This window comes from Eublepharis macularius, chromosome 8, assembly GCF_028583425.1.
Source record: "Eublepharis macularius isolate TG4126 chromosome 8, MPM_Emac_v1.0, whole genome shotgun sequence".
NCBI classification, from domain to species: Eukaryota; Metazoa; Chordata; class Lepidosauria; order Squamata; family Eublepharidae; genus Eublepharis; species Eublepharis macularius.
The window spans coordinates 68,796,886-68,822,242 of NC_072797.1; the positions used below are offsets into that span (position 1 = coordinate 68,796,886).

At 47.8% G+C, this 25,357-nt stretch overlaps 1 protein-coding gene across 4 annotated transcripts in view; it reads left to right on the forward strand.

Annotated features, from left to right (window-relative positions):
• Nucleotides 1-25,357, forward strand: part of APC (APC regulator of WNT signaling pathway) — a 139,979-nt gene that overhangs the window by 77,424 nt on the left and 37,198 nt on the right. For all 4 annotated transcript variants that reach the window (XM_054987426.1, XM_054987429.1, XM_054987430.1 and 1 more), the window contains 2 exons: nucleotides 2,769-2,864; nucleotides 8,814-9,192. In XM_054987426.1, coding sequence (XP_054843401.1) covers nucleotides 2,769-2,864; nucleotides 8,814-9,192 — 475 coding nt within the window. The remainder of the gene's footprint in view (nucleotides 1-2,768; nucleotides 2,865-8,813; nucleotides 9,193-25,357) is intronic.

Sequence of the window (25,357 nt, forward strand, 5' to 3'; positions counted from 1 at the left end):
CTGCCTCCCCCCGCCCCCCGCGCAGTCAGAAATGAAAGCAAAAATGCACAGCAGAATTAATCCAAGCACCTTGCCTTCCTTTGGAGCCCAGCACCACTCGTTCATTTTATCTGCCTCCCCCCCATGCTGCTGTTACCAGAACTGCTTTTTATAATGGGGAAATTAGCTTTAGCAGTCTGTAACTAAAATTAGCGCGGATCTAACCTGTGTTTACGGAGGTCCCGATTCCAGACACTCTAGTGACAAAGAGGCAGACTACAAATAGGTTCCAAACACGTGTATTTACTAATAGTGTGGCGTAAGCCTGAACTTGCACATACACACAAGAAAACATACAAGAACTGGGAAATATAGAATAAGAAATACAGAGACTTTCGCATTAGCAGGTTCCCAACGATGGTAGGGGGAATACTCACTTATCCTGAAGCGGAGCAGAGACACAACAGCGAGGTGGTCCAATGCCAGCAGTGGAACCACAGAGGGACAGCAAGGAAGTCTGGATAGGGGTGGCACGCGCACCATGCGGTCTGAGAGGCCGGCTTAAATACCCCAAAACGTACCCTGGGGCTGGCGCTGTACTTGGTGGTTCTCACAGATTAACACAAAGGCTCTAACGGGCTACTGAATGGCTTGGATGGGCCACTTTGGTAATCTGATTGTGATAAGTGACACCTCAGGAAATCCGAGTGGGCTGAATGGATGTTCCAGCGGACAGGGCTTGTCCTGATGTCATCAGCTCTGGAATGCGGAGGTTTCTTTGAGATGCATTCTCTAAGTGCTTGGGATGGTCGGCACTTAGTTCCTTCTCCGGGGCGGCTCCTAAGATATGCAGAGCGGGGCGAGATACTCTCGCTGCGGACGTGGTGTGCCCGCTTCGCCAAAATGGCTTCCCAAAGCAGTCTTTTCCTCTGGGTCTTCTGGCTGCCTAAGGACATGGTTGCCGGCTGGGCATAGCTGAGGCTGGTTTGCAGGTTGCCCGGTAGCGAGGGCAAGCTCGGGGACCGGCCCGTGGGAGTCTCCAGGCGGGAACTGACCAGGGAGTGCCTAGCCAGGCTCGCTGGAGGTTTCCCCGGCAGGCGCCCGGCTGCTAGCAGCGGCTTGGGCCCATATGAGGCAGGCTTCCATGGAGGCAGGGGGAACAGCACGTAAAACACAGTCCAAAGCAGGGAAGAGGCACGGTCCATGGCAGATGGCAATGCAGGCACGGGGCACACTTGTACTAAAGCCCAAACACACACTGGGAAGTCCAGATACAGGTCTGGGCAGGGCTGCCCAGGAAGAGAGTCCTTTGTGCAGTTAACCAAACATGGAGTCAGGGAACTACACAGTCTATTGCAGCAGCAAGGCAGTTAACAAGCAGGCAGGAAACTGACACGTGTACCAGAACACACACGTGCAAGGCAATCTTTGTGTAGCAGTAAAACAGCAACGCAGGAAACTTTAACACAGTCCATGGCAGGCCTTAAAGCAGGAGAGGGGGCCTACTTGGCAACACTGCCCAGTCAGAAATGAAAGCAAAAATGCACAGCAGAATTAATCCAAGCACCTTGCCTTCCTTTGGAGCCCAGGCCAGCACCACTCTGCTTGCACTCGGAGGGAAAGGAATCACGTGGGCGGGGCCAAAACCCACGTGACCTCTTTTTAGACCTTCCGGAACGCCGTTCCTGTGCGTTCCGGCTCCAAATGAGCCCTGCTTGTATATATCCTTCTCATCTCATAGCCAGATTCTTACAGTGTATTGGTATTCACACTGATATTCTGAGTGTGCATACTTGTAGAATTCTTCAGCAGTGCACTAGTGAACATGAAAAGTGGAAGATGACAAGTTTTTATTGATTAATTGGTGTGAGTAATATTGTTTCTTCTGCTTAAATAGAGAGGCTGACAACAAACAAACTTTGGGACTAGGGATTCCTGAAGGATTCTCTGTAGGTTGGGGAGGACTTCAAATATCACAAATAAACCAGATGTAATAAACAGTTCTCAGAATGAGCTGCTAGAGAATTTGAACCCAGATGCCCTGCTCCTCAAGCACAAGTCAGATACTAAAGGTTTCTGGTTCCCAACAAACCATAGTCTGTTGTGATGTCCATATCAGACAAAACTAATTGTTTTGTACATTTGCACACAAGCTTGGATTCCAAATCACAGGTCAATCCTGGTTTGTGAACAGGAGAACAAATTGCACACAATGATAAATATTACAGCTGCATGGGAGGGAATGGAAGCATGCAAACCTGAGTTGTTCAGAGGCATTAAATTTGATTGCAGCTGCTGAATTTTTTCCTGTGCCAGATCAAGAGAAAAAAAATGAATGACTTAACATTTGGAAGTGGAAAGAGCACTAACATTGAAGTTGTGAGCAAAAATACCTTCTGGACAGGCCGTATAGACCTGTGAGGAAACAATACATTGCCTGATTTGGAGGCTGTGCTGCAGGCATACAAATTTTTTTCACAAAAAGCCTTTCTTCAGAAGTGGAACACTTTCCTCCCTTTCCTTTTTCCTTGTGTATATTTTTCCTATGCATCTTTGACAGTAATATTGGTAGGAATTTCTTAATGACAAAAAGATGACTCATGACTTCCTTCCATAATTCAGTAGTGATACTACTTTTAATGTTCTTTGAGAGTTGCTTTGTCAATTTAATTTAATCATAACTTGCAAATTATTTTAAATATTACATTATAGTAAATATAATTGAAAAATACTGATACGAAAATAATTTTGTTACGAAAACCATTTTGTCACTTAATTATTACTTGTAGGGTTCAGCAGCTCGAATGGACCATGAGACATCCAGTGTTATGAGTTCTAACAGTTACTCTGTTCCTCGGAGATTGACAAGTCACCTAGGCACAAAGGTAACCTAAGAGTGAGTTTGTTTGTTTGTTTGTTTAAAACATGTTCGCAAGTGCTCAAAGTGGCTTACAATGAAAATATCAAAAAACAGAGGAGTAAAACACAGTTAAAAATACACTAAAAAGCAGTCTTAAATAAAATTGTCTTCAGCTGTCTCCTGAAACTAGAGTGTGAGGGGCCAGGCTCACCTCTCTGGGGAGACTGTTCCGCAGTTGTGGGGCTGCCACTGATAAGGCCTGGTCATGTGTACCCACCAAATGAGTTTCTTTGGTTGATGGGATAGTCAGGAAGGCCTCTTTCTGTGATCTCAACTCCCAGGCAGGAATATATAGGAGAAGATGGTCCTTCAGATACACTATCCCAACCTATGTAGGGCTCTAAAAGGAAGAACCAGCACATTGAGTTGAACTCAGGAGAGGATTGGTAGCCAATGTAGTTGCTGTAATATCAGGGTCACTTTTTTCTGATATCTGGCCCCAACCAGTATTCTAGCTACACCATTCTGCACTAGCTTCATGGGGATCCCTAAGCAGAGTGCATTGCAATAGTCCAGTCCAGATGTAACTAAGGCATGGGTCACTGTGGCTAGATCTGACTGAACCAGGAATGGACACAGCTGATGCTCCAGCTGAAGATGGGCAAATGCACTCTAAGGTGACCGCTGTGTCAAGTAGTACTCCTAAGCTGTGAACCTGACTTTTCAATGGGAAATCTCACATCGCTGATCAGCCTTTCTACTAACCCATAAAACCTCAGTCTTGTCAGGATTAAGCTTCAACTTGTTCACTGTCATCAAGCCCACTACTGACCACAAGCACGGGTTCAGAGCTGGGTTATCAGCTGCAAATTGGTGACACTACAACCCCCAAACCTCCTGGTGACTGATCCTAGTAGCTTCATGTAAATAGGGGAAAATTGAGCCCTGTGGGACTCTATAGATCATAGAGTAGAACATGGAGTAGAACAGGAGTCTTCCAGTACCACCTTCTGAGACCAATCACCCAGATTGTTAACAATACTTCCACATTGTTTCATGGAATTTCAAAAATGGGGTGTAATGGTCTGAATCTGCTGTATTCAGATTTAGACCTTAAAAACAACCATTTAATTAATAGGAAGAATGTTAAAGTGAGAATCACTGGATTTATAAATTTTGCAGCACATCAGTCTAAGGCTTCCTATAGCAGCTGTAGGAATGATCCCCAGTAATGTTTTGCTCAATGATTAACATTACTTCACAATTGCTTTTGAACTCTAATGCTATCTCTAATAACATCCAAAAATATATTTTGGCATTTTTCTACTTACGGCCAATGGATTGGTGCTTGATTATGCTAATCTTCTCTGCAGGGCTATTGTAGGATGTAGAGAACATGAAAGACACTGCAGACTTGGCCATTCAGAAAAATCAGCAGTGGCTGAACATAACCTAACTCAAACAGGACACAGTATCCTATTCCAGGACACTAAAATACTGGACAACACTTCCAACTACTTTGTCAGATTGCACAGGGAAGCCATTGAAATTCATAAGCATAAGCACAACTTCAACAGGAAAGAAGAGACTTTAAGAATGAATAGAGCATGGTTTCCAGTCCTGAAAAATACCAGGCTAACAAAACACTCTACATCCTACAATAGCCCTGCAGAGAAGATTAGCATATCAAGCACCAATCCATATGCAAAAGAACCTCCTCAGGATACAGTGAAGCCTCCCTCCATTAGCATTCCACACCCTGGGAAACTCTTACAGAATGACTCAGCCCAAACCCACCTTCCTAAGTAGGTATAAATTACCTGCCAACATCTCCACACTGTGACACTGAGAGATCTCTGTCTTTTGGTGCTACACCTCTGAAGATGCCAGTCACAGCTGCTGGCGAAACGTCAGGAACTACAATGCCAAGACCACGGCTATACAGCCTGGAAAGTCTACAACAACCAGAAGGTTAACTTCTCCTTGATAGTTGTAGTTGCAAGGAATTGTTTATACTGGAAGTATTCAAGTATTAGAATTCCCTTGCAGTCTGAAGTGTTAGTCTGCAAATCATGTTGTTAGGCTTTCATTCTTTGTCACCAAAGCAATAAAATCTGGCCAGGGAGTTCCACTGCTGAAACTATAGCAGAATAGGTGCCTCAGTAGCCAAAATCATCACTTGCCACAGCACTCTTTTAAAGAAGTAAGAGAGAAAGCTCTGTTGTTTTTTCACTGCAGTACTGAAGTCGTCTTTGTTTTGATCATGTCACCACTTAATATTAAATTACATATATCAGCAATGTGAGTTTGCCATAATGTTCCAACATTTTTGTTTGTTACTCTTAATGTGTGATTTTTTCTCAATATGGAACAAGAACACAAGACAGAGTAATTTTGTTTGTAATTCAGAAACATTTATCTTGCAAGATAAACACATTAATATCATTCATGATTTTATGACAACATGAAAGTATGAAGTTAAAGAACCTTCTTGTCTTTAGTATTGATTAAATTAATTTTTACCCAATTATATGTATGTAATGCTTCTTGAACTTAATCTGACACATAAATTGTGTTTTTTTAAATCCAGTTTTTAAGCTCCTTTTGAAATACGTTTGTGTGTCTTAAGGTGCTTTCAGTGGGTTTGGATTGACATATTTTATGTCAGGTTGACTTTGTCATGTACAAAATCTTGCAGGTTTCCAGTTTTTAGTCATCACTGAAGCTTTAAGGAATAGAAATTGAACACTGTGCCAACATAGTATTGTTACTAGTGTTTCATAGTCTGATACTAGAACTGATGCTTTATTAATAGTATGGGAATATCATCACGCTTTTATGAAATGTGCAGTTGGTTTTGAATACCTTACTTTATTTGTGGGCAAGATTAGTACTTGCATTTAAAGCATTTTCCACTGATTTTGGCTATATGCTTCTTGTTCATTTAGGAATGTAGGAATGGTGCGATACAGAATCTGTAACGATTGTATTTTATGTATATTGGGATTTGTTCTCATTTGAACCACAGGCTAAACTCCTATCATATTAATTATTAGATGATCTAAAATGCTTATACAAAGGTTTCCTTTGCCACCATTTTACTACAAAGATGCTCTGATTGTTCCAGAATATATTTAAATGGAAGCATATTTACAGCACAATCCTGAGGCTTGCTGTGTGCCTTCACACCCACGTAACTGTGGTAGTGCCAGTTTGCTCCCTAAGGACTTCTGTGGGAGAACTGCACCAGCGGGCTGAGCCCAACAAGGCAGGACCAGGAGAGAATCCTCCGTAGTTGCCCAGGGAACTCCAGCAGAATCCATCAGTTGCAGGGCAGCTGCAGTTGACAGTTCTGTGAGCAGCAGGGAAAGGTGTAACCAGTCTGCGGACTGGGCCGTGTTTCCCATCACTAGCTGCCAGTGCCACTCCCTCGTCACACAGAGAGCAGGTGGACAAGGGCAGGAAGAGTCTAGCGACCAGGCTTTCTGCAGCCCAATAGAGGTGCCTGCCCCAAGAAGAGCCCTGCCCCATGAGGGGGCACTGAAGGTGCAGACAGGGTGTCTGCCTACCTACTTGCCCAACCCTCATTTCTGACAAGGGCCAAGTTGGTGGCTGAAGCACCACTTGTTTGCAAACTCCACCCCCCACCCCCACTCCCCTGCTGCCGCCATGCCAAAAAAATGCACCCCTCCTTGAAAAGTAAGACCAGAAAGGCTGCAGGGCCTGATCAGGGTTGCACTCGCAGCGCCGTGCACTTAGGATCAGCCCCGCAAGTCTCAGAGAGGCAGCTCCTTAGAGGCAAGCGGGGTTGCGGATTCCGAAGCAAATGCCCAGAATACCCATTGGAAACCACAGGAGAGGCTGGAAAACCCTTTGGATGTGATGGGAGTGACAAATGACCATCAACTTGCAGTGGCTCCATTGAAACCCATCACTGTATTGCAAAGATGCAAGGAGAATGCAAGGTGGACCCCAAGAGCCATGCTACAGTCCCGGGCTGAGACCCTTCAGAGTGGAATGATGGCCTATAGGATCAGAGAAACTGCTCCAGGGGGGCATCATCCCATCCCCTGTGCCAGATTTCCAAGGTCCATCCTTGCCTCCCCAGCAAAAGGGAGGGTGGTTTGGCCTCGTGGGGGAAGAGCCCAGAGATCCCAGGATGTCACTATCCACCCACCCACCCCGGCATCAACCTTGCTCCCCACATGCAGCAGTCTTCTGCCTGGCTTATCAGATGTAGCAGCGCTGTATGTCAGAGAATAAGAGTCCTCCGTGGCCCCTGGCAGACTCACATTAGCAACACTCCCAACCCACTGCCAGCAGTGAAATTGACAGGAGGGAGGGGAAAGGGAAGCTGGGTAGGGCCAGAGCATCCAAGGTGCCACTGGACACCTGCTCCTTTGGGCAGCAGAGTGAGGCCAAGGCACCCAAAGCCTCTTTGGGGCCACTTCATCCAGCCCAGAGCCAGAGACCATTCACTGGTATGTGTGAAAGGGCAACCTTACGAAGAAGTGGGGTGGCACTGTCATTCACATGCAAGCAAACAGACCGGGAGGGAGTTTTTTGGCACAGACTTTATTGAATGAAAGTGAAGAGGATGTCTGGACATGTATTGCCAACGTCCCTCGCCTGGGAAGGGAGCTGTGCCTGTTAGCGTGGCAATTGGGGCCAAGTGAGGCATTCCCCAGACTGCTTTCTCAGGAGTGGGGTTGTGGGCTACCTGGGGAACCACTCCTGGGCCTGGCTTGGGTGACAGTCAAGAAGGATTACTGGGGACTGGAACAACTGTGCTCTTTGGTCTCCCTGACGAGTAGTGACCAACCTGAAAGGAAAACAGGGACATGTGGCAAGAGGCCTGATCTTGCAGGCCACAGCTGGGTCTGCCACATTCTGGGAAGGTGTCCACAGCCTGGGGCAGCAGTGGCAGTGGTTCTGTTGTCTCAGGTATCACCAGCAACCAGACAAGGGATGCCCCTCAGGTGGGAAAGTGCTCCTCATCTGGCTGTTTCTGTGGCAGCTTGGAGTTCTGATCCTGTGAGGGAGACAGTCATGGGGTTGTGTGCTCACTATCACATGGGAGTTACAAGAGCAAGCACCCAACCTGCAGTCATACTCTCTCCTTTTCCTGAGGGGGAATACAGGCCAAAGGGTTCTGAATAGAACCCTGAAATGGGTTACTGGAAGCCCCTTCACAAAAAAACCAGCTGTGTTGATCATGGCTCCCTGGGCGACTGCCTCTGTTGCAGGCATGGGCTGCCCCCCCCAAGCCTCAACCATGGGGGCCAGTATCTGTGAAGGTGCGGTTGAGGGGAGAAGGGAGACTGGTGTGAACAAGCAAGCTGGAGCAGCCACCTCCACAGCTCCTTCTTACCTGTTGGTGCACCCTCGCCCTGCCCTGAGCCAAGACTCAGGAGATGGGTCATCTGCAAGGGAACTCAGGTGCACTCAGGTGGAACTTAGGGACTTCCACCTCATTTATGCCTGTGCCCAACTGTGGCAATTGGGTGGTCATGGAGGGGCTCTGTAGCCGGACGCTTTCATCAGGGTGTTATGCCGATGTAAACCCAGGATACTCCAGCACAGCTTATAGTCAGCTCCCTAAACGCTCCTGCCCCCATTCAGGATTGTGCTGTTAGTTGCATCAGCAGTTAAGAGCCTTCCAGAAACAACTTTAAAAGTATTATTAATATAGATATATATACATCTGAGAGAAAATGCAGGAACAGTCACCTCAGCCTTAATAGGATATGCTCCTGGCCTTAAAAACAGTGAAGATCTCTATTTCCAATTTCTGTGTTGCTAGTCATTAGTGTTATAAAGAGCTTTAATTTGATAACCAGTTAAGAACCAGTATATCTTAGAATTATTTGAAGTCGTACCAAAGTATTCCTAGGCTATGTGCCTTCAATGTCCTCAATTGTTTTGATTTCTTTTTTAAAATGTAGTAACAAATTTAAAAATATTTATTCTGCAGGTGGAAATGGTGTATTCGTTATTATCCATGCTGGGTACTCATGATAAAGATGATATGTCACGAACTTTGCTAGCCATGTCGAGTTCTCAAGACAGCTGCATAGCTATGCGCCAGTCTGGATGTCTTCCCCTCCTCATTCAACTTCTACATGGCAACGACAAAGACTCTGTTTTGTTAGGAAACTCCCGGGGCAGTAAGGAGGCCCGTGCCAGGGCCAGTGCAGCGCTACATAATATCATTCATTCGCAGCCTGATGATAAACGAGGCAGGCGAGAAATACGTGTCCTCCATCTTCTAGAGCAAATCCGTGCTTACTGTGAAACATGCTGGGAATGGCAGGAAGCACATGATCAAGGCATGGACCAGGACAAAAACCCAAGTATGTTGTTTATAATGCTTAGTGTTACAAATAGATTGCAAAAACTTAATAATATTATGACTTTGTATTTTAGTCTTCATAGGAACAAAAGATTCTAAATAGGTTACACAAAATTTCTTCGCATTCCATATGGAAGACCATTTTAAAAATCAATAACAACAATATATTTGGAAGTAATCTAAAATATACACATCTGTACAATTTTCTAAGTAAAATAATTGTTTTCCATTACTTTTCTATATTAGGTTAACCTATAGAAATACTGGTTCATCTACGGTCTTCCTGTGCAGTCCCACATGAGACTGTGCACGCGCAGGCCTGCCGACCTCGGAGATTTTTAAAGCTCAAAACCACTAGAGGACGCCCTTGCCTCTCAGTGCGCATGCGTGGCCGTCTTTCCTGCCAAAAACAGCTCCCAAGAGGCGGGGCGCCCCTGACATACCCTCAGTTCCTCTTTTGCCGCCGACTTGAGAGGTTCAAGCTCGTCCGTTCTTTCCAGCGAGAATTCTTCTTGACTGTAAGAATATCAGAAAAAGCTTTATTTAAGAAGTGTATATCATGTGACAGGAAAATGACTAAATCCGACGGTCGTTCCAACTGCCTGTATTATTTGGGGGAAAACCACAATACACAGGCCTGTGGACACTGCCGCACCTTCACCCTGAAGGCCAGAGCAGAACGCGCGGGTAGACTGCAAGCCTCTCTATGGCAGCGCGCCATGGCAGTGACCTATCCTCCGGTCCCTGCGAAGTCCTCCGCCGCATTGGAGTTGTCTACCCTGCCGAAGCCAGGCCCTTCGGGAGCTAAGAACCCGATCCAGACTCAAACCCGACCGTCAGACCCGACAGCATCAGTTCGAAGCGCTTTGGAACCGACAACGGCGACGTTGGAACTGACCCCTTCGGGGCCCAGACCCAGGGCACCTTCGGAACCACTGGTGGCCTCACACTCTCACCCTAGATGAGAAGGTTCCATGACTCTGAGGACTTCGGAACTGAGAACTCCTCGGAGTGGAAAAGCCTCGGACCTACGGAGCCAGCATAGTGAGTCAGTGGTTCTGGAATCTTCGGATCCGGCGAGGCCTTTGGTTCCATCTGGAACCGACCTGAATAAAAAGAAAAAGAAAAAACATCACTCTTCTAAACGTGACAAACAAGTCCTGGAAAGTGTGATATCTCTAAAACAACCAGCAGAGTGTCAGACTGAGAAGGACACTGAACCACATAGAAAGAAACATCGTAGTTCCGTAGATCATCGTTCCTTAGAGAGCACTCCCCAATTTAGATGCCCTACAGAGGAGGAAGTGTTTGTGATCGTGAAACCCCCCCACGCCGTCGGGGAGATCCAAATCATCCTTCCAAGAATCTTGGTCCTCACGTTCCTCTCGGGGAGAGAGAGGCCGCTCGAAGGAGAAAAGAGGCTCTTGTCATGAGGAGCGAGAGAACCCTTATTTCGAATCTCATCACCACTTGAGATCCACTCCACCGCGTCGATATTATAGGGAGGAATCTTATTATTCCGAACGTGCGGCCAGAGATCGCTCGAAATCACCCTCCCTACGGGCTTATTCTTACCCAGGTTCCAGAAGGACCCCCAGGCTGTCTGACTCGAAATACGATAACGGTCCCTGTTTTGACCAGCCCTATGATTCCCCGCCATCTGAGTCTCCAGACGGTGCTATTGGACCATCGGAGGAAGCGTCCTCGATTGATTATTTTCGTGCCTACAACAAACTCCTTCAAAGGATGGTGGAGGCACTCGAACTAGAAGTGGCTTCTACGGAACCACGGACGAATGACAAGATTCTGAAGCATATATATTCTGGCTTGACGCCAGCAATTGCTTTCCCAATGATTGAGGGCTTCGTAGAGCTCCTCACGGGACTGAACCTTAAACCAGCCTCCACGCCTGCAGCTAACAAGATGGTGGAAAACCTATAGAATCAAAGATGATTTATGCCCGTTCCTGTCTCTACATCCTCCTCCTTCCTCTTTAGTGACAGAGGATATGCAAGCCAGACCGAAACAGGGATTGTTTTCGGTTCCGTCAGACAAGGAAAGCAGGAAAATAGACTCTATGGGCAGAAAGGTTTATACGTCTTCAGCCTTAGCCATTAAAATTGCTAATTATGCAGCGATGATGGCTGCCTATCAGCTGCTATTATGGAACAAAGTAGCCACATTTATCTCAAATCTACAGGAAGATCAGAAGATTTTCCTCTGGGTGATCCAGAAAGAAGCAGTTAGCTTATCCCGCCATCAGATCAACGTGGCTAGAAACATGACCGATACTTCGGCCAGGTCCTTGCTGTCAGTGCTTGTCATCCGCAGATTTGCTTGGTTAAGATCAACAGCTCTACCGGTAGAGACCAAAAACAGGGTGGAGGACCTCCCCTTCGAGGGACATACCCTTTTTTCGGACAAGACTGATGAGTACCTGTCCAAAAAATGCAAGGATAGACTCACAGCACATTCGTATGGCTTTCTTCCTCAGCATCAAGCCTCTAACAGATCACAATATAGGCCCTTTAATAGAGGCCGCCAACAGTGTTTCCACCCCTACCACGAGTATGGCTACCAACCTCAAAGGCGTTATCAGAGCCCTCAAGCGTCCTTTTCACGGAAGAGACTGGGCCAAAAGAACAAACAGGGAGCCCATCAACAGCAGGCTAAAGAACCGGCTCATTCTCAGAAGCAATTCTGACTATTACAGGGACCTGACCCTTTATTTGGAGTCAGGCTAGCTTCCTTTTTTTCTGAATGGTGCCGCATCTGTTCTGATTCTTGGGTTTTACAAATCGTTAAAAGTGGTTATAAAGTTGAATTTTTACAGTGGCCTGTTCTCAGACTGCCTAATTTCTCCCCCCAGAATACTCGACCCGGGGTGGTATCGGAGCTGTCAGCTCTTTTGGATAAAAGTGCCATTGAGGAGGTGTCAGATAGCTCCTCCCCTCTAGGTTTTTATTCTAACCTGTTTGTGGTAGAGAAAAATGATGGAGGTCTCCGCCCTATTCTGGATCTTCGTAAACTAAACAAATTTATTCAGACCCGTAAATTTAAAGTGACCACTCTTCAGACGGTCTTGGCTCTAATACCTTCTCAATCTTGGTTTGGGATCTTAGATCTGAAAGATGCTTACTTTCATGTTTCTGTTTTTCTAGACCATAAAAAATGTCTTCGTTTAACGTATGGTACTCGCATTTTTCAGTACCGGGTCCTCCCCTTTGGGTTATCCACTGCCCCTAGGGTTTTCACCAAGTGTGTGGCTGTAGTCATTGCCTTCCTTAGGATGCAGGGTTGTTGTATTTTCCCTTACCTTAATGATTGGCTCATAGTTGGACACTCGGCTGCTGATGTGGAGAGGCAGATTTCTATTACCCTCTCCACTTGCCTACGTCTGGGCTTGTTTTTCAATCAAAAGAAGTCGAAGCTATCTCCTTCTAGGGTCACTCAGTTCATAGGAGCTGTCATCGATGGCATTAAGGACTTTGGGTTCCTGCCCCAGGGTAGAGCCAAAAAGATTAAGTTTCTGGTTGGGAAATTTAAAAGATGCAGGTTTCAAGCCGCTAGGCTGATTCAAGTATTTGGTCCAGAAAGAGATTCACAGAACAAAAAATTTAGTATCCCACGGAAGGTCCTCCTATCCTTAAACTGGTGGTTAGAAGACTCTAACCTTTTTGGAGGTGTTAAATTTGGATACAGACAACCTGAGGTATCGATTACTACAGATGCCTCCACTTTAGGGTGGGGCACCCATTATGAAGGTCCTATGCACACGGGATGTGGGATGACTCGGAGTGTGCAGAACACATTAATCTCTTGGAATTAAGGGCGGTTTTTTATGCCTTAGTTTCCTTCTCTGACATTATTCAGAACAAGACAGTCCAGATCCTAACGGATAACACTACCACAATGTTCTATGTGAATAAACAAGGGGGTACAGCCTCTATCCGTTTATGTACAGAAGCTGTGAGGATTTGGGACTGGGCAGTTGATCATTCTGTGTGGCTCCTGGCAGTCCATATCCCAGGGGTAGATAACACAATAGCTGACCACCTTAGTAGATTGCAGGGAGATAATCATGAGTGGTCCCTTCAAGATGTGTATTTACATCCTGTCTTTTCAGAGTAGGGGTTGCCCAACTTAGACCTTTTTGCGTCGGAGGAGAACCACAAGACTCCCCATTATTGTTCAAGAGGAGGAGTCGGCCTTGAGTCTCTTGGGGACGCCTTCCAGCTTCAAGTGGTCCGACCACTTCTACTATCTGTTCCCTCCGTTCCCTCTGTTAGCCAGAGTCATCTGCAAGATCCTGATGGACAAAACAGCAGCCATTCTGGTAGCCCCATTCTGGCCGAAGCAACCTTGGTTTCATACGCTCATGAGACTGCATACGAGGAGGTACCAGTTCCCGATTCAACCGAACCTGTTGTCGTGGAGGGATGTGTTTCACCACAGAGTGGACAAACTCAAACTAACGGCTTGGCTAATCTTTCAGCACAGGGATTCTCTGAGGGAGTGATACATGTACTAGAGAATGCCCGACGTTTGTCCACTCGGCAATCCTATACCTTGAAGTGGAACAGGTTTTCTTTGTGGTGTCAAGAACGGGAGTCGGACCCGCTAGCCTCTCCACTCTCTGAAATTTTGGACTTCCTTTGGGGACTCAAGCAGAAAAGGCTGTCTAACTCGTCCCTTAAGGTTTATTTGGCGGCTATCTCTGCCTTTCATCCTCCTGTTGATAGGAAAACAGTTTTTTCCCACTACACATCTAAGTTGTTTTTGAAAGGGTTAAACAACTTATTCCCCCTGGTAAGGGCGGTGGTTCCACAGTGGTCACTACCCCTAGTTTTGACTAGGCTCATGTCTAAGCCTTTTTAGCCTTTGGCCACATGTCCTCTACGCTTCCTGTCTTTCAAGGTAGCATTTCTGGTGGCAGTTGGCTAGGAGAATAGGGGAGCTGGCAGCATTATCCTTGGAGCCCCCTTATCTGAAGATCCACTCGGAAAAGGTGGTCCCCACGACCAAGGTAGACTTTTTACCCAAGGTAGTTTTGAAGTTTCACATGTCTCAAGAAATCTCCTTACCAGTGTTTTTTAAAGAACACACTTCTGAGTCAGACAGAGCTCTTCACACTCTAGATATACGTAGGGCTCTGCTTTTCTATTTAGACTGTGTTAAAACCTTTAGGGTAGATTCCAATTTGTTTTTATGTTTTGCGGGCCCAAAGAAGGGGCACAAGGCCAGTTGTCAGATGTTAGCTCGTTGGGTTGTCCAAACTATTTTGTTATGTTACAAAGTTATGAACTTACCTTGTCCGTTGGAGGTACATGCTCACTCCACCAGGTCTCAAGCAACATCGGCATCTCTTCTGAGAGGCGTTCCACTACAGGACATCTGTAGAGCATCAACATGGGCCTCTGTTGACACGTTTATCAGGCATTACGCCCTGGACGTCTTAGACAGGAAGGAAACGACAGTGGACACTGCAGTCCTACAATCAATCTTCCTGTGACAACTGTCTATCACCTCCTCCTAGGTATTTAAGCTTTTTAATCGCCCATGTGGGACTGCACAGGAAGACCGTAGATGAAAAACAGTGTTTCTTACCTGTAACTGTTGTTCATCTAGGTCTTCCTTGCAGGCACACATACCCTCCCTCCTTCCCCGCTAATCCTCTTGGTACTTAACTTGTAGTGCGGCGGCGAAAGAGGACTGAGGGTACGTTGGGGTCACCCTGCCTCTTAGGAGCCATTTTCGATGGGAAAGACGGCCACGCATGCGCACTGAGAGGCAAGGGCGCCCCCTAGTGGTTTTGAGCTTTAAAAATCTCCGAAGTTGGCAGGCCTGCGCTTGCGCAGTCCCATGTGTGCCTGCACGGAAGACCTAGATGAACAACAGTTACAGGTAAGAAACACTGTTTTTTCTAGATAGAAGGATGTTTTTGGTGATACAAATAGTATATATGTCTAATTCAGTTCATTCTAGGAATCTTCAGTATTACCTGTTAAATGTTAAGTTTTCTACCAACAATGGAGGCCAAAGAAGCTTTCAGACAACAAAAAGGAATAAAAAACTACTCATCAATTTACTATATTAGCACACAAAGACCAGTGCACAGCCATATAAAAGGACCAGTTCAGAAGTTAAACATAGGTCTCTCTACAGTCAGATAATAATTTTGTGAATACGCAATAAAGTCTTATGAACCATACTGGGAAGGTTTGTAGATATGGGTATAATCAGACTATTCCAACCAGCAGTATGAACATGCTTGATTGTCTGTAATTTTGTGCAAATGAATATTTAAACTTAGACTATATTGGTGACATTTGTGGAAAATACACACCTTGGAAACCGAGGAAAGCTATTTATTGATTTCATTAAATCTTGTAGCTTTTAATACAGTGGTTTATGTGGTGTTGTTAACAGAACTATACAAATCCAGTAAGGGTGTAAGCGCTGCTAGGAAACTGCTCTGTTCATCTTCGTTCTTCTGTGCCTCCACACATGGGACTGCGCAGGCGCAGGCCAGCCGCCGGAAAATTCTTCATCGCTTCTATAGCTCTGAAGGGGCTGTTAGTCGCGCGCCTCAGCGACCATTTCCCGCCCAAACGGTCACATGTCCTTACAGCGACCAACAGCCCCTTCCCTCAGTTCTCTTCTTGCCGCCGCTTGAAGCGAATGTCTGCTTCGCAGCTCCGTGCTTGTCAGTGATTTCTTGGTTCTTGATTATTCGGTATTGACTTGGACTTCGAACTTGACTACTCTCCTTCTTACTGATTTGGACTCTGACTGGATTCGGTAGTGTATAACTCGGACTGTTTTTTGACGACAATATTGCCTGACCCTATCATGGCTTCGAAGGCCTTGTTCAAGCACTGCATTCAGTGCCACACAAAAATGGCCCAAACCGATGGCCATGATTTTTGTTTATTCTGCCTGGGGGAGACCCATAACGTGACGGCTTGTAAAATCTGCCAAAAGTTCACGCACAAGGCCAGGCAGGAACGTGCGGTGCGTTTGAACTCGTCATTGTGCCAGAAAGTTATGTCGGAAGGAGGTCCCCCTCCGGTGGCGGGTAAGGCTCCATTACCCTCCCCCAAGGCTGGCCCTGGCCCCTCTGCTGAAAGGCAATCACGAGCGGGCTCAGTGGCTTCTGCGAAGTCGGCATCAAAATCCCGGCCGGCGAGTGCAGCAGCCTCAAGAGCGGGCTCTCCGGCGCAAAGACCTGTGAGGTCGCCCCAGGAGACGGCTTTGTCGCGCTCGGAACCGAGGAAGACGGCTTCGGGATCGGAGCCGAGGAGATCGGATCTGACGCTGGCAGTGGAACCGACAGCTGTTGCGGCACCGAGACCGGAGGTCACTGCGGGAAAACCGACCCCTAAGAAGGCTGCGGGTCCGAGACCGGAGTCCAGCAAGAGGCCGGCGGTTGAAAGGGCTTCGGATCCGAGGGCCTCTTCGGAACCTCCACCCAAGAAGCCGTAGAAGGCCAAGCGTCGGCACTCTCGGTCCCCGCGGCGCAGGTCGGTGGATGAGGTGGTGCTGGTGTCTCTGTGCACGCCTTCCCCTCACCTGAACTCGCCTGACAGATCGGCTCCGGAGATCGGCTTTCCTTGTGGTGTCCGGCGAATATTGGTCCCCTTCAACGGAACCGGGCTCGGCTACCTATCACCGGATCCAATGCGCGCAACTGATCCCATCCCCTGCGTCTCCAGCATCCTCCACTCGGACCTGGCGCCGGTCGGAACCGGGGAGCGTCGGTTCCGGGCACTCCCTGGAGTTTCAGCACCAGCAGGCCTCGTACATCCCTCCAGCCTACCATTGTCAGTGGAGGGGGGCTCCTGCAGGTTTTGACTACTCGGAACCGAGGCCATCGACGTCGAGGCAGGGATGGCTGCCTCCACCTTTTCCAGGGGACGTGTCGGTGCTTACTTCCGATGAAGAGGAGGTTGATGTCAGCTACGGGTACTGTTCGGAGTCGTTGTTGGAACCGTCCCCAGATGATAATGTGGCTCCCAAAACGAGCTCCCCGTATGAAGACCTGCGGATCTATGCTGACCAGATGGCCCGCATGGCAAAGGCGTTGGAGATCGATATTTCTTCAGCCACGCCTAAGACGAAGGACAAGCTCCTGTGCCGTATCTATGGCGACAACCCAGCTACAGTGGGTTTCCCCATGTTAGAGGGTGTAGAAGAGATAGTGGAGAAGGTGTGGAAGGTGCCTTCGGATCAGCCAGCTACATCTAAGTGCATCGAGCAGATGTACAAGATCAAGCAGGGAACGTGGCAATCTTTGGTCAAGCACCCTCCACCTTCCTCGTTGATAGCTGAGGAAATCCAGCCTCGTTGTTCGGGTCCCTCTTCCGCACCCCCAGACAAGAAGGGCAGAAAGATCCTGGCATATGTGAAGGCCACCATTTGCACACTGGTTCCTTGCCTTTCTTGGCTGCCAAAATCATGTATAGACAACAAAAATGAGCCCTTCAGAGCCCTTATCATAAATCAGTCACTAACTCAAACTGTCTTCCCTCAGCCACTGAAAGAAGTGGTTATTTGCCCACTACTTAAAAAATACCTTGATAAAAATGATGTTGCTAATTATTGCCCAATCTCTAATCTGCCTTTTCTAAGCATAGTGACGGAGAGAGCAATAGCAGAACGACTACAGATCTTGGATAACTCGTGCTCTAGACCCTTTCTAGTCTGGTTTCAGGTCGGGCTGTGGGACAAAGATGGCTCTCGTGGCTTTAGTGGATAACCTCTGCCTGAATGTAGAGAAAAGACTTGCTTTTTTGTTGCTCTTCTGGATCTGTCTGCATCCTTTGACATAGTAGATCATATTATTCTGTTGAGTAGAGATGGGCACAAAACGAACCACGGAACAAAATTCTGGACGGAACGGATGGTTCATAGTCAAAGAAACACATGTTCTGTACGGCGGCGTTTTTACGATATGAACAACTTTTTCCTACTGTTCCGTTGCCGGTTCGGGAAGCCAGACACTTTGGCACCATTCAATCCATTGCCCAGGCAACGGTGGCAGTCTTTTGGTTGTCCCCAATCTGAGGCCTCCACGTTTGATTGGCAGCTGTCCCAGCCAACTAGAGAGCTCCCATTTTGGCCCATCCAGCCAGGAAAAGGCCCATCCCCTCAAAGTAGCTGCCAGCAGACATTCCAGTTTTAACTACTGTGAAGAGAAAATAACAGGAAGGGGGGGCGTGGTTCATTGCCTTTTCTGGGATTCAATCTCTCTGAAACTCAGGGGGGTGTCTTTAGAGGACAGTGAGGACTAGGTCCCCTGCCAATTTCGTGGGTATTGGACATTGGAAAGGTCAGTTTGTTGCCCCTCAAAGTAGCTGCCAGCAGACACTCCAGTTTTTACTGCTGTGAAGAGAAAACGACGGCAAAGGGGGGACCCATGGATCATGCCTTTCCTAGTGTTCAATCTCTTTGAAACTTGGGGGGTCCTGTGTGTCAGCACAGAAGAACTCGATGAACATAAGTTACAGGTATGTTAACCCTGTTTTCATCTTCGTTCTTCTGTGCCTCCACACATGGGACTGCGCAGGCGCAGGCCAGCCGCCGGAGAATTTTCTAGAGCTTCCATGGCTCCGAAGGGGCCGTTTGTCGCGCGCCTCAGCGACCGTTTTCCCGCCCAAACGGTCACGTGATCCTCCAGCGACCAACGGCCCCTTCCCTCAGTTCTCTTCTTGCCGCCGCTTGGAGAGAACGTGAGCTTCGTTGCTCTGTGCTTTTTTGTGCTTCGTGCTTTATTCTGACTGATTGCTTGGCTTTTGACTTCGGACTTCGTGACCTCGACTATTCTTCGGATCTCGTTTTGGACTTTGTCGTGGACTCGGTAATTTGACTCGGACTGTTTTTGACCTTCCTTTCGCGTGCCCCTGAAGATGGCCTCAAAGGCTCTCTTTAAGCACTGCCTCCAATGCCACACGAAAATGGCCAAGACCGATGGCCATGAACTGTGCCTGTTTTGTTTGGGGGAGACCCATAACGTGTCGGCCTGTAAGATTTGCCAGGGCTTCACCAGCAAGGCCCGGCAGGAGCGCAAGGCCCGACTGAACTCCTCCCTGTGGCAGAAGGTCATGTCCGGAGGCGCTCCGTTGCCCTCCCCCAAGGCCGGCCCTAGCCCCTCTGCCGAACGGCATTCAAGAGCTGGCTCAGTGGCCTCCGCGAGGTTAGGGTCGAAACCGCGTCCCCCGTGTACCTCAGCGTCGAGAGCGGCCTCTCCAGCGCAGGGACCGGTGCGGCCGCCCCGTAGCGCGTCATCTACCAGGTCGGATCCGAGACCTACGTCGGAACCGAGGATCCTGGTACCGAGTCCCCGGTCGGAACCGACGTCCGGATCGGTTCCGATGAAGCCTAAGAGGTCGAAGCCGAGGTCCCCTTCGAAGGCGAGGAGCGCGTCGGTTCCGAGATCTTCTTCGGAACCGGCGAAGAAGAAGAAGACCAAGCATCATCGGTCGCCGCGTCCCGCTCCTCAGGAGGAGGTCATCGTGCTTCCTCACACGCCTTCCTCTCATCTGGGCTCCCCCGAGCCGGAAGACATCTCCGTGCCGGTGCCGGATCCGATGGCCTTCGAGACGGTGCCCGCAGAGTTCTCGTCGGGGCCGGAGCCGAGCCCGCACCGTCGGAGCCGACCGTCGCCTGCCCTTCGGTCGCCGAGGCTGGAACCGAGCCCGTCTCCTCGTCGGAGCCGTCCATCGCCTGTCCGTCCGTCTCCACCTCCGGTCGGTCGTGAGCGGCATGGTTCCGGGGACAGTGTCCGATCAGCCCGATCCACTGCGTCCCGGCATCGACAGGCTTCCTACCTCCCCTCGCCATACCGTTGCCAATGGGAAGGGGCACCTGCGGGCTTCTCCGTGTCGGAACCGAGGCCTTCGACATCGAGGTCGGCGTGGGCTCCCCCTCCACTCCGGGCTCAGGAATCCGAGCTCAGTTCCGATGAGGAGGAAGTGGAGAGTTTTGGCTACCAGTCGGAGTCCTAGCAACGAAGCTCACGTTCTCTCCAAGCGGCGGCAAGAAGAGAACTGAGGGAAGGGGCCGTTGGTCGCTGGAGGATCACGTGACCGTTTGGGCGGGAAAACGGTCGCTGAGGCGCGCGACAAACGGCCCCTTCGGAGCCATGGAAGCTCTAGAAAATTCTCCGGCGGCTGGCCTGCGCCTGCGCAGTCCCATGTGTGTCAGCACAGAAGAACTCGATGAACATAAGTTACAGGTATGTTAACCCTGTTTTCAATCTCTTTGAAACTTGGGGGGTCTTCAGAGGACAGTGAGGACTAGCTTCCCTGCAAATTTGGTGGGTATTGGACATTGGGAAGGTCTTGTTTATTTTGGCTGTGAGCATGAAGTGGCCTGTTCTGGGCTCCCTCAAACCACGAACTGGTTCATGAACCAGCTCAAGTTCAGCAAAGTTTATTGTTTGTGTTCCGTGAAACTGAACAAACCATGAATCATGCAGTTCCTTTTCCCCCCGGTTCGTACCCATGTCTACTGTTGAGGTGTTTGGAGGCAGAAGGAGGTAGCAGGATATGCATTGAACTAGTTTAAATCATTCCTCATGGAATAGACTCAGAGTTGCTGTGGGAAACCATCTATCTTCAGTGTAGGAATTATCTTACGGGGTTCCACACGGCACAGTCTCACCCCTCATACTATGCAGCCTCTGTAAAGCATTTAGGAGAAATCATTTGTAGCTGTGGAATTGAATGTCACCAGTGTGCAGATGATACCCAGTTCTATATCTGTCTATATGTCTCTGCCCATCACCGCCTTGGTGATGCAGTTGAATTGCTGTCTGACAGCTGTATTTCTGTGGCAGAAAATAAACAAACTGAAACTGAACCCAGACAAGATGGAAGTTATGCTAGTTTAAAAGTTGGAGATTCTGAAGTACTCCCCACTTTTGATTAGATTCATTTGACCCTTGCAGACTAAGTTAAGAGTCTAGATGTTTTACTCAATTAAGGCCTGCTGCTAGAGCAGCAAGTAAACTCAGCTGTAAAAAATACCTTCTGCAAACTCCATCTAGCTCAGAAGATGGCCTCCTACCTTGATATGGCCAGTCTGCCTGGCTCCATGCTATGGTAATATCAAGACTATATTACTGTAATGCACTTAACATAGGTCTCCCCTCAAAGTCAGCTTGGAGACTACAGTTGGTGTAGAATGCCATGGCTCTATTATTATTAGGAGCTAGGCTGAGCATGCGTATTATTCCCTTTCTGCAGTCATTCTGTCTGCTACCCATCAGTTACCAGGCTGTCACATACAGTCCTTCATGGTAGTGGTCCCTCATATCTACAGGACTGCCTTTCTCTTATATTCTGCCATGACAGTTCTCTGATCTGAACAGAGCCTTCTGCAGGTGCCCTCCTGCAAATTGGCAAACTCAACAGATTACTTGTACATGTGCATTCTCTGTGGTGGCCTCCTTTATGGACTGGCCTATCTGAAGAAGTCAGGAAAGCTCCTACTTGTTGGGAGTTGGCAAGACCTAAATTCCAGTCATTATAGGGTTAACACATTTATTTTGATCTTGTGAGACCTAACCTGGAAGTATAACCTTGGTTTAGAGCCAATCCTGTTTAGAAACCACAAAAGGGTTAATTACCAGCAAACAGGCATGAGACGCTGATGCATATGCAGACGCCGCCTTGTTACTGTATAGCCTTGTTACTTTCATTACCTACTAGCTAGCTACTCGTATGTATGATTTAACTTGTTTATTGAAGTACCTAGTTTACTGTTACAGATAAAGACTTTATTTTTTCAAACAAACGGCTCTTCTTTCCATGCCTCTACCTTTTATCCCACAAATTTGGTGGCAGAGTTTGGTCACTTTGAGCCACTTTGTTTTGATTAGAGGCATTCAGAGCTGGCAAATATTTTGGAATTTTTATTTTCTCCTCAAGAGAGTTCTTTTTGTTAACGTTCCTATCATTTTTAAATTGGGGAACACATAGAATCATAGAGTTGGAAGGGGCCATACAGACCATCTAGTCCAACCCCCTGCCCAGTGCAGGATCAGCCTAAAGCATCTATGACAAGTATTCATCCAGCCTCTTCTTGAAAAATGCCAGTGAGGGGGAGCTCACCACCTCCCTAGGCAGCTGATTCCACTTTTGAACTACTCTGATCGTGAAAAAGTTTTTCCTAATATCCAGCTGGTACCTTTGTGCATGTAATTTAAGCCCATTGCTTCAGGTCCTACCCTCTGCTGCCAACTGGAACAGCTCCTTGCCCTCCTCCAAATGACAGCCTTTCAAATATTTAAAGAGAGCAATCATGTCCCCCCTCAACCTCCTCTTCTCCAAACTAAACATTCCCAAGGCCCTCAGCCTTTCCTCATAGGGCTCAGTCTCTAGACCCCTGATCATTCTCGTCACTCTCCTCCACACCCTCTCAATTTTGGCCACATCCTTTTTGAAGTGAGGCCTCCAGAACTGCACACAATACTCCAGGTGTGACCTGACCAAGGCAGTATAGAGAGGGGCTATGACCTCCTGCGATTTTGACGCTATGGCCCCTTTGATACAACCCAAGATTGAATTAGCCTTTTTTGCCATCGCATCACACTAACTGCTCATATTTCGTTTACAGTCCACTCTTACCCCAAGAACCCTTTCACATATACTACTGCCCAGAAGTGTATCCCCCATCCAGTTTGTGCTTCCCATTTTTGTGGCCCAGATGTAATACTGTGCACTTGTCTTTGTTGAATTGCATCCTATTCACAGCTGCCCACTTCTCCAGAGTATTCAGGTCTTGTTGAATTTTAATTCTATCTTCTTGGGTGTTTGCCACTCCGCCCAATTTGGTATCATCAGCAAATTTAATGAGCAGCCCTTCCACTCCTTCATCCAGATCATTGATAAAAATATTGAAAAGTACTGTGCCCAAAACTGAGCCCTGCAGCACCCCACTGGACACCTCCCTCCAATCTGATGAAATGCCATTGACCGCCACTCTTTGAGTGCAGTCCTCTAACCAGTTCCCTATCCACCGAACTGTCCTATAGTCCAGTCCACAGTCTTCCAGTTTGCCCATCAGAATGTCATGGGGGACTTTATCAAAAGCTTTACTGAAATCCAGATAAATCACGTCAACAGAGTTCCCCCGATCCAGTAAGCTGGTCACTCGGTCAAAGAAGGAGACCAGGTTGGTCTGGCAAGATCTGTTAGGAACAAAACCATGCTGACTTCCCTGGATCACTGAGCGGTCCTTCAGATGCTTACAGATTGATCCCTTTAAAATCTATTCTAATATCTTCCCAGCAACAGAAGTCAGACTGACCGGCCTGTAGTTTCCCAGGTCATCCTTCTTCCCTTTCTTAAAGATTGGGATAACATGTGCTCTTCTCCAATCTTGTGGCACATCCCCAGTCCTCCAGGAGGCCTTGAAGATGATGGACAGGGGTTCTGCAAGTTCTCTAGAAAGTTCTTTCAGCACTCTTGGGTGCACCCCATCTGGCCCAGGGGATTTGTATTCATCCAGTGCAGCCAGATGCCTCTCCACAACCTCTCTGTCAATGTCAATTAGCCACTCAGGTGTCCTGCCACATTTTCTACTATCTCTAGATGCGCCCAAGTTCTTCAGGGAGAAAACAGAGGCAAAAAAGTCATTAAGCCTGTCTGCTTTTTCTCTGTCCTTATCAGAGTTTCTCCATCTACTCCCAACAGCGGTCCAATTGCCTCTTTTACCTTGCGTTTGCTTCTCACATATCTGTAGAAGTTTTTCTTATTGTAGCGAGCCCTCCTCGCCAGACCCAGCTTGTACTGAGCTTTGGCCTCTCTGGTGGCTGATCTGCAGTACCTAGTAACCCTGATATACTCCTCTTTAGAGGTCTGTCCTTCTCTCCATTTCCTGAACATTTCCTTTTTCTCCCTTAGCTTATTCTGGAGCTCTCTGTACATCCACATCGGTTTCTTGGAGCCCTTACCATGTTTCCATCTTGCTGGGATAGTGAGGGCTTGAGCTTGCAAAAGCTCGTGTTTGAGAATGGCCCACCCTTCACTCGCTCCTTTCCCTTCCAGCACACTCCCCCAAGGAATGACTCTCATCAAGCCTCTGAGTTCATTGAAGTTGGCCCTACGAAAATCTAACCTACGAGTCTGGCTATGAATTTCCTTGGCCCCCCACAGCAACTGGAATTCAAGGAGGACATGGTCACTTCCCCCTAAGGTCCCCACCACCTTCATCTCATCTACCAATTCTTCCCTTTTGGTTAATATCAAGTCTAGTATGGCCGAGCCCCTTGTAGCTTCCTCCACCTTTTGAAAAAGGAAGTTATTGGCCAGGCAGGTCAGGAAATTGTGTGATTCATGACGCTTTGCTGAGCCTGTCTCCCAGCACACATCAGGGAAGTTGAAGTCACCCATAATTACAAGGTTCTGATGTCTGGATACTCTACCATTCTGTTCAAAGAGGGCAGCATCTGTTTCTTCTCACTGGTCAGGTGGTCTGTAGCAGACTCCCAACAATAATACCCTTTGTCCTTCCTCCCCTTATTTCTACCCATATGCTTTCCACCGGGCTGTCCGCCCCATTCTTCATAACTTCTTGACAATCAAGCCCTCTCCTCACATACAACGCCACTCCACCTCCTCTTCTACCCGTCTGGTTTTTCTTGAACAACTCATACCCATCCACTAGCACATTCCAGTCATGGGAATCATCCCACCAAGTCTCAGTAATTCCTACTATATCGTAGCCCTCTGTTTGCAATAGAAGCTCAAGCTCTTCTTTCTTATTGCCCATACTTTGGGCATTGGTATATAGACACTTGTAGCCTTGTACCTTTGTTTGACCTTTCCTACCCAGGTGGGTCCCCACTGTTTTCACTTCGTCATTGAAATCACCATGTCGATCGTCCCCTTCCCCTTGTGGCATCAGTTTAAAGCTCTCCTGATGAAGTTCTCTAGGTTCGTTCCAAACGTTTTCTTTCCTGCCCTTGAGAGGTGAAGCCCATCATGTGCTAGAAGGCCTTCTCTAAGAAAACCTGTCCCATGGTTCCAGAACCCAAAGCGCTCCTGCCGGCACCACCTATTCTGCCAACGATTCACCTCAAGTATGGTCCGCTCCCTGCATGTTCCTCTTCCTGTGACTGGAAGGATAGAAGAGAATACCACCTGAGCCCCCAATGTCTT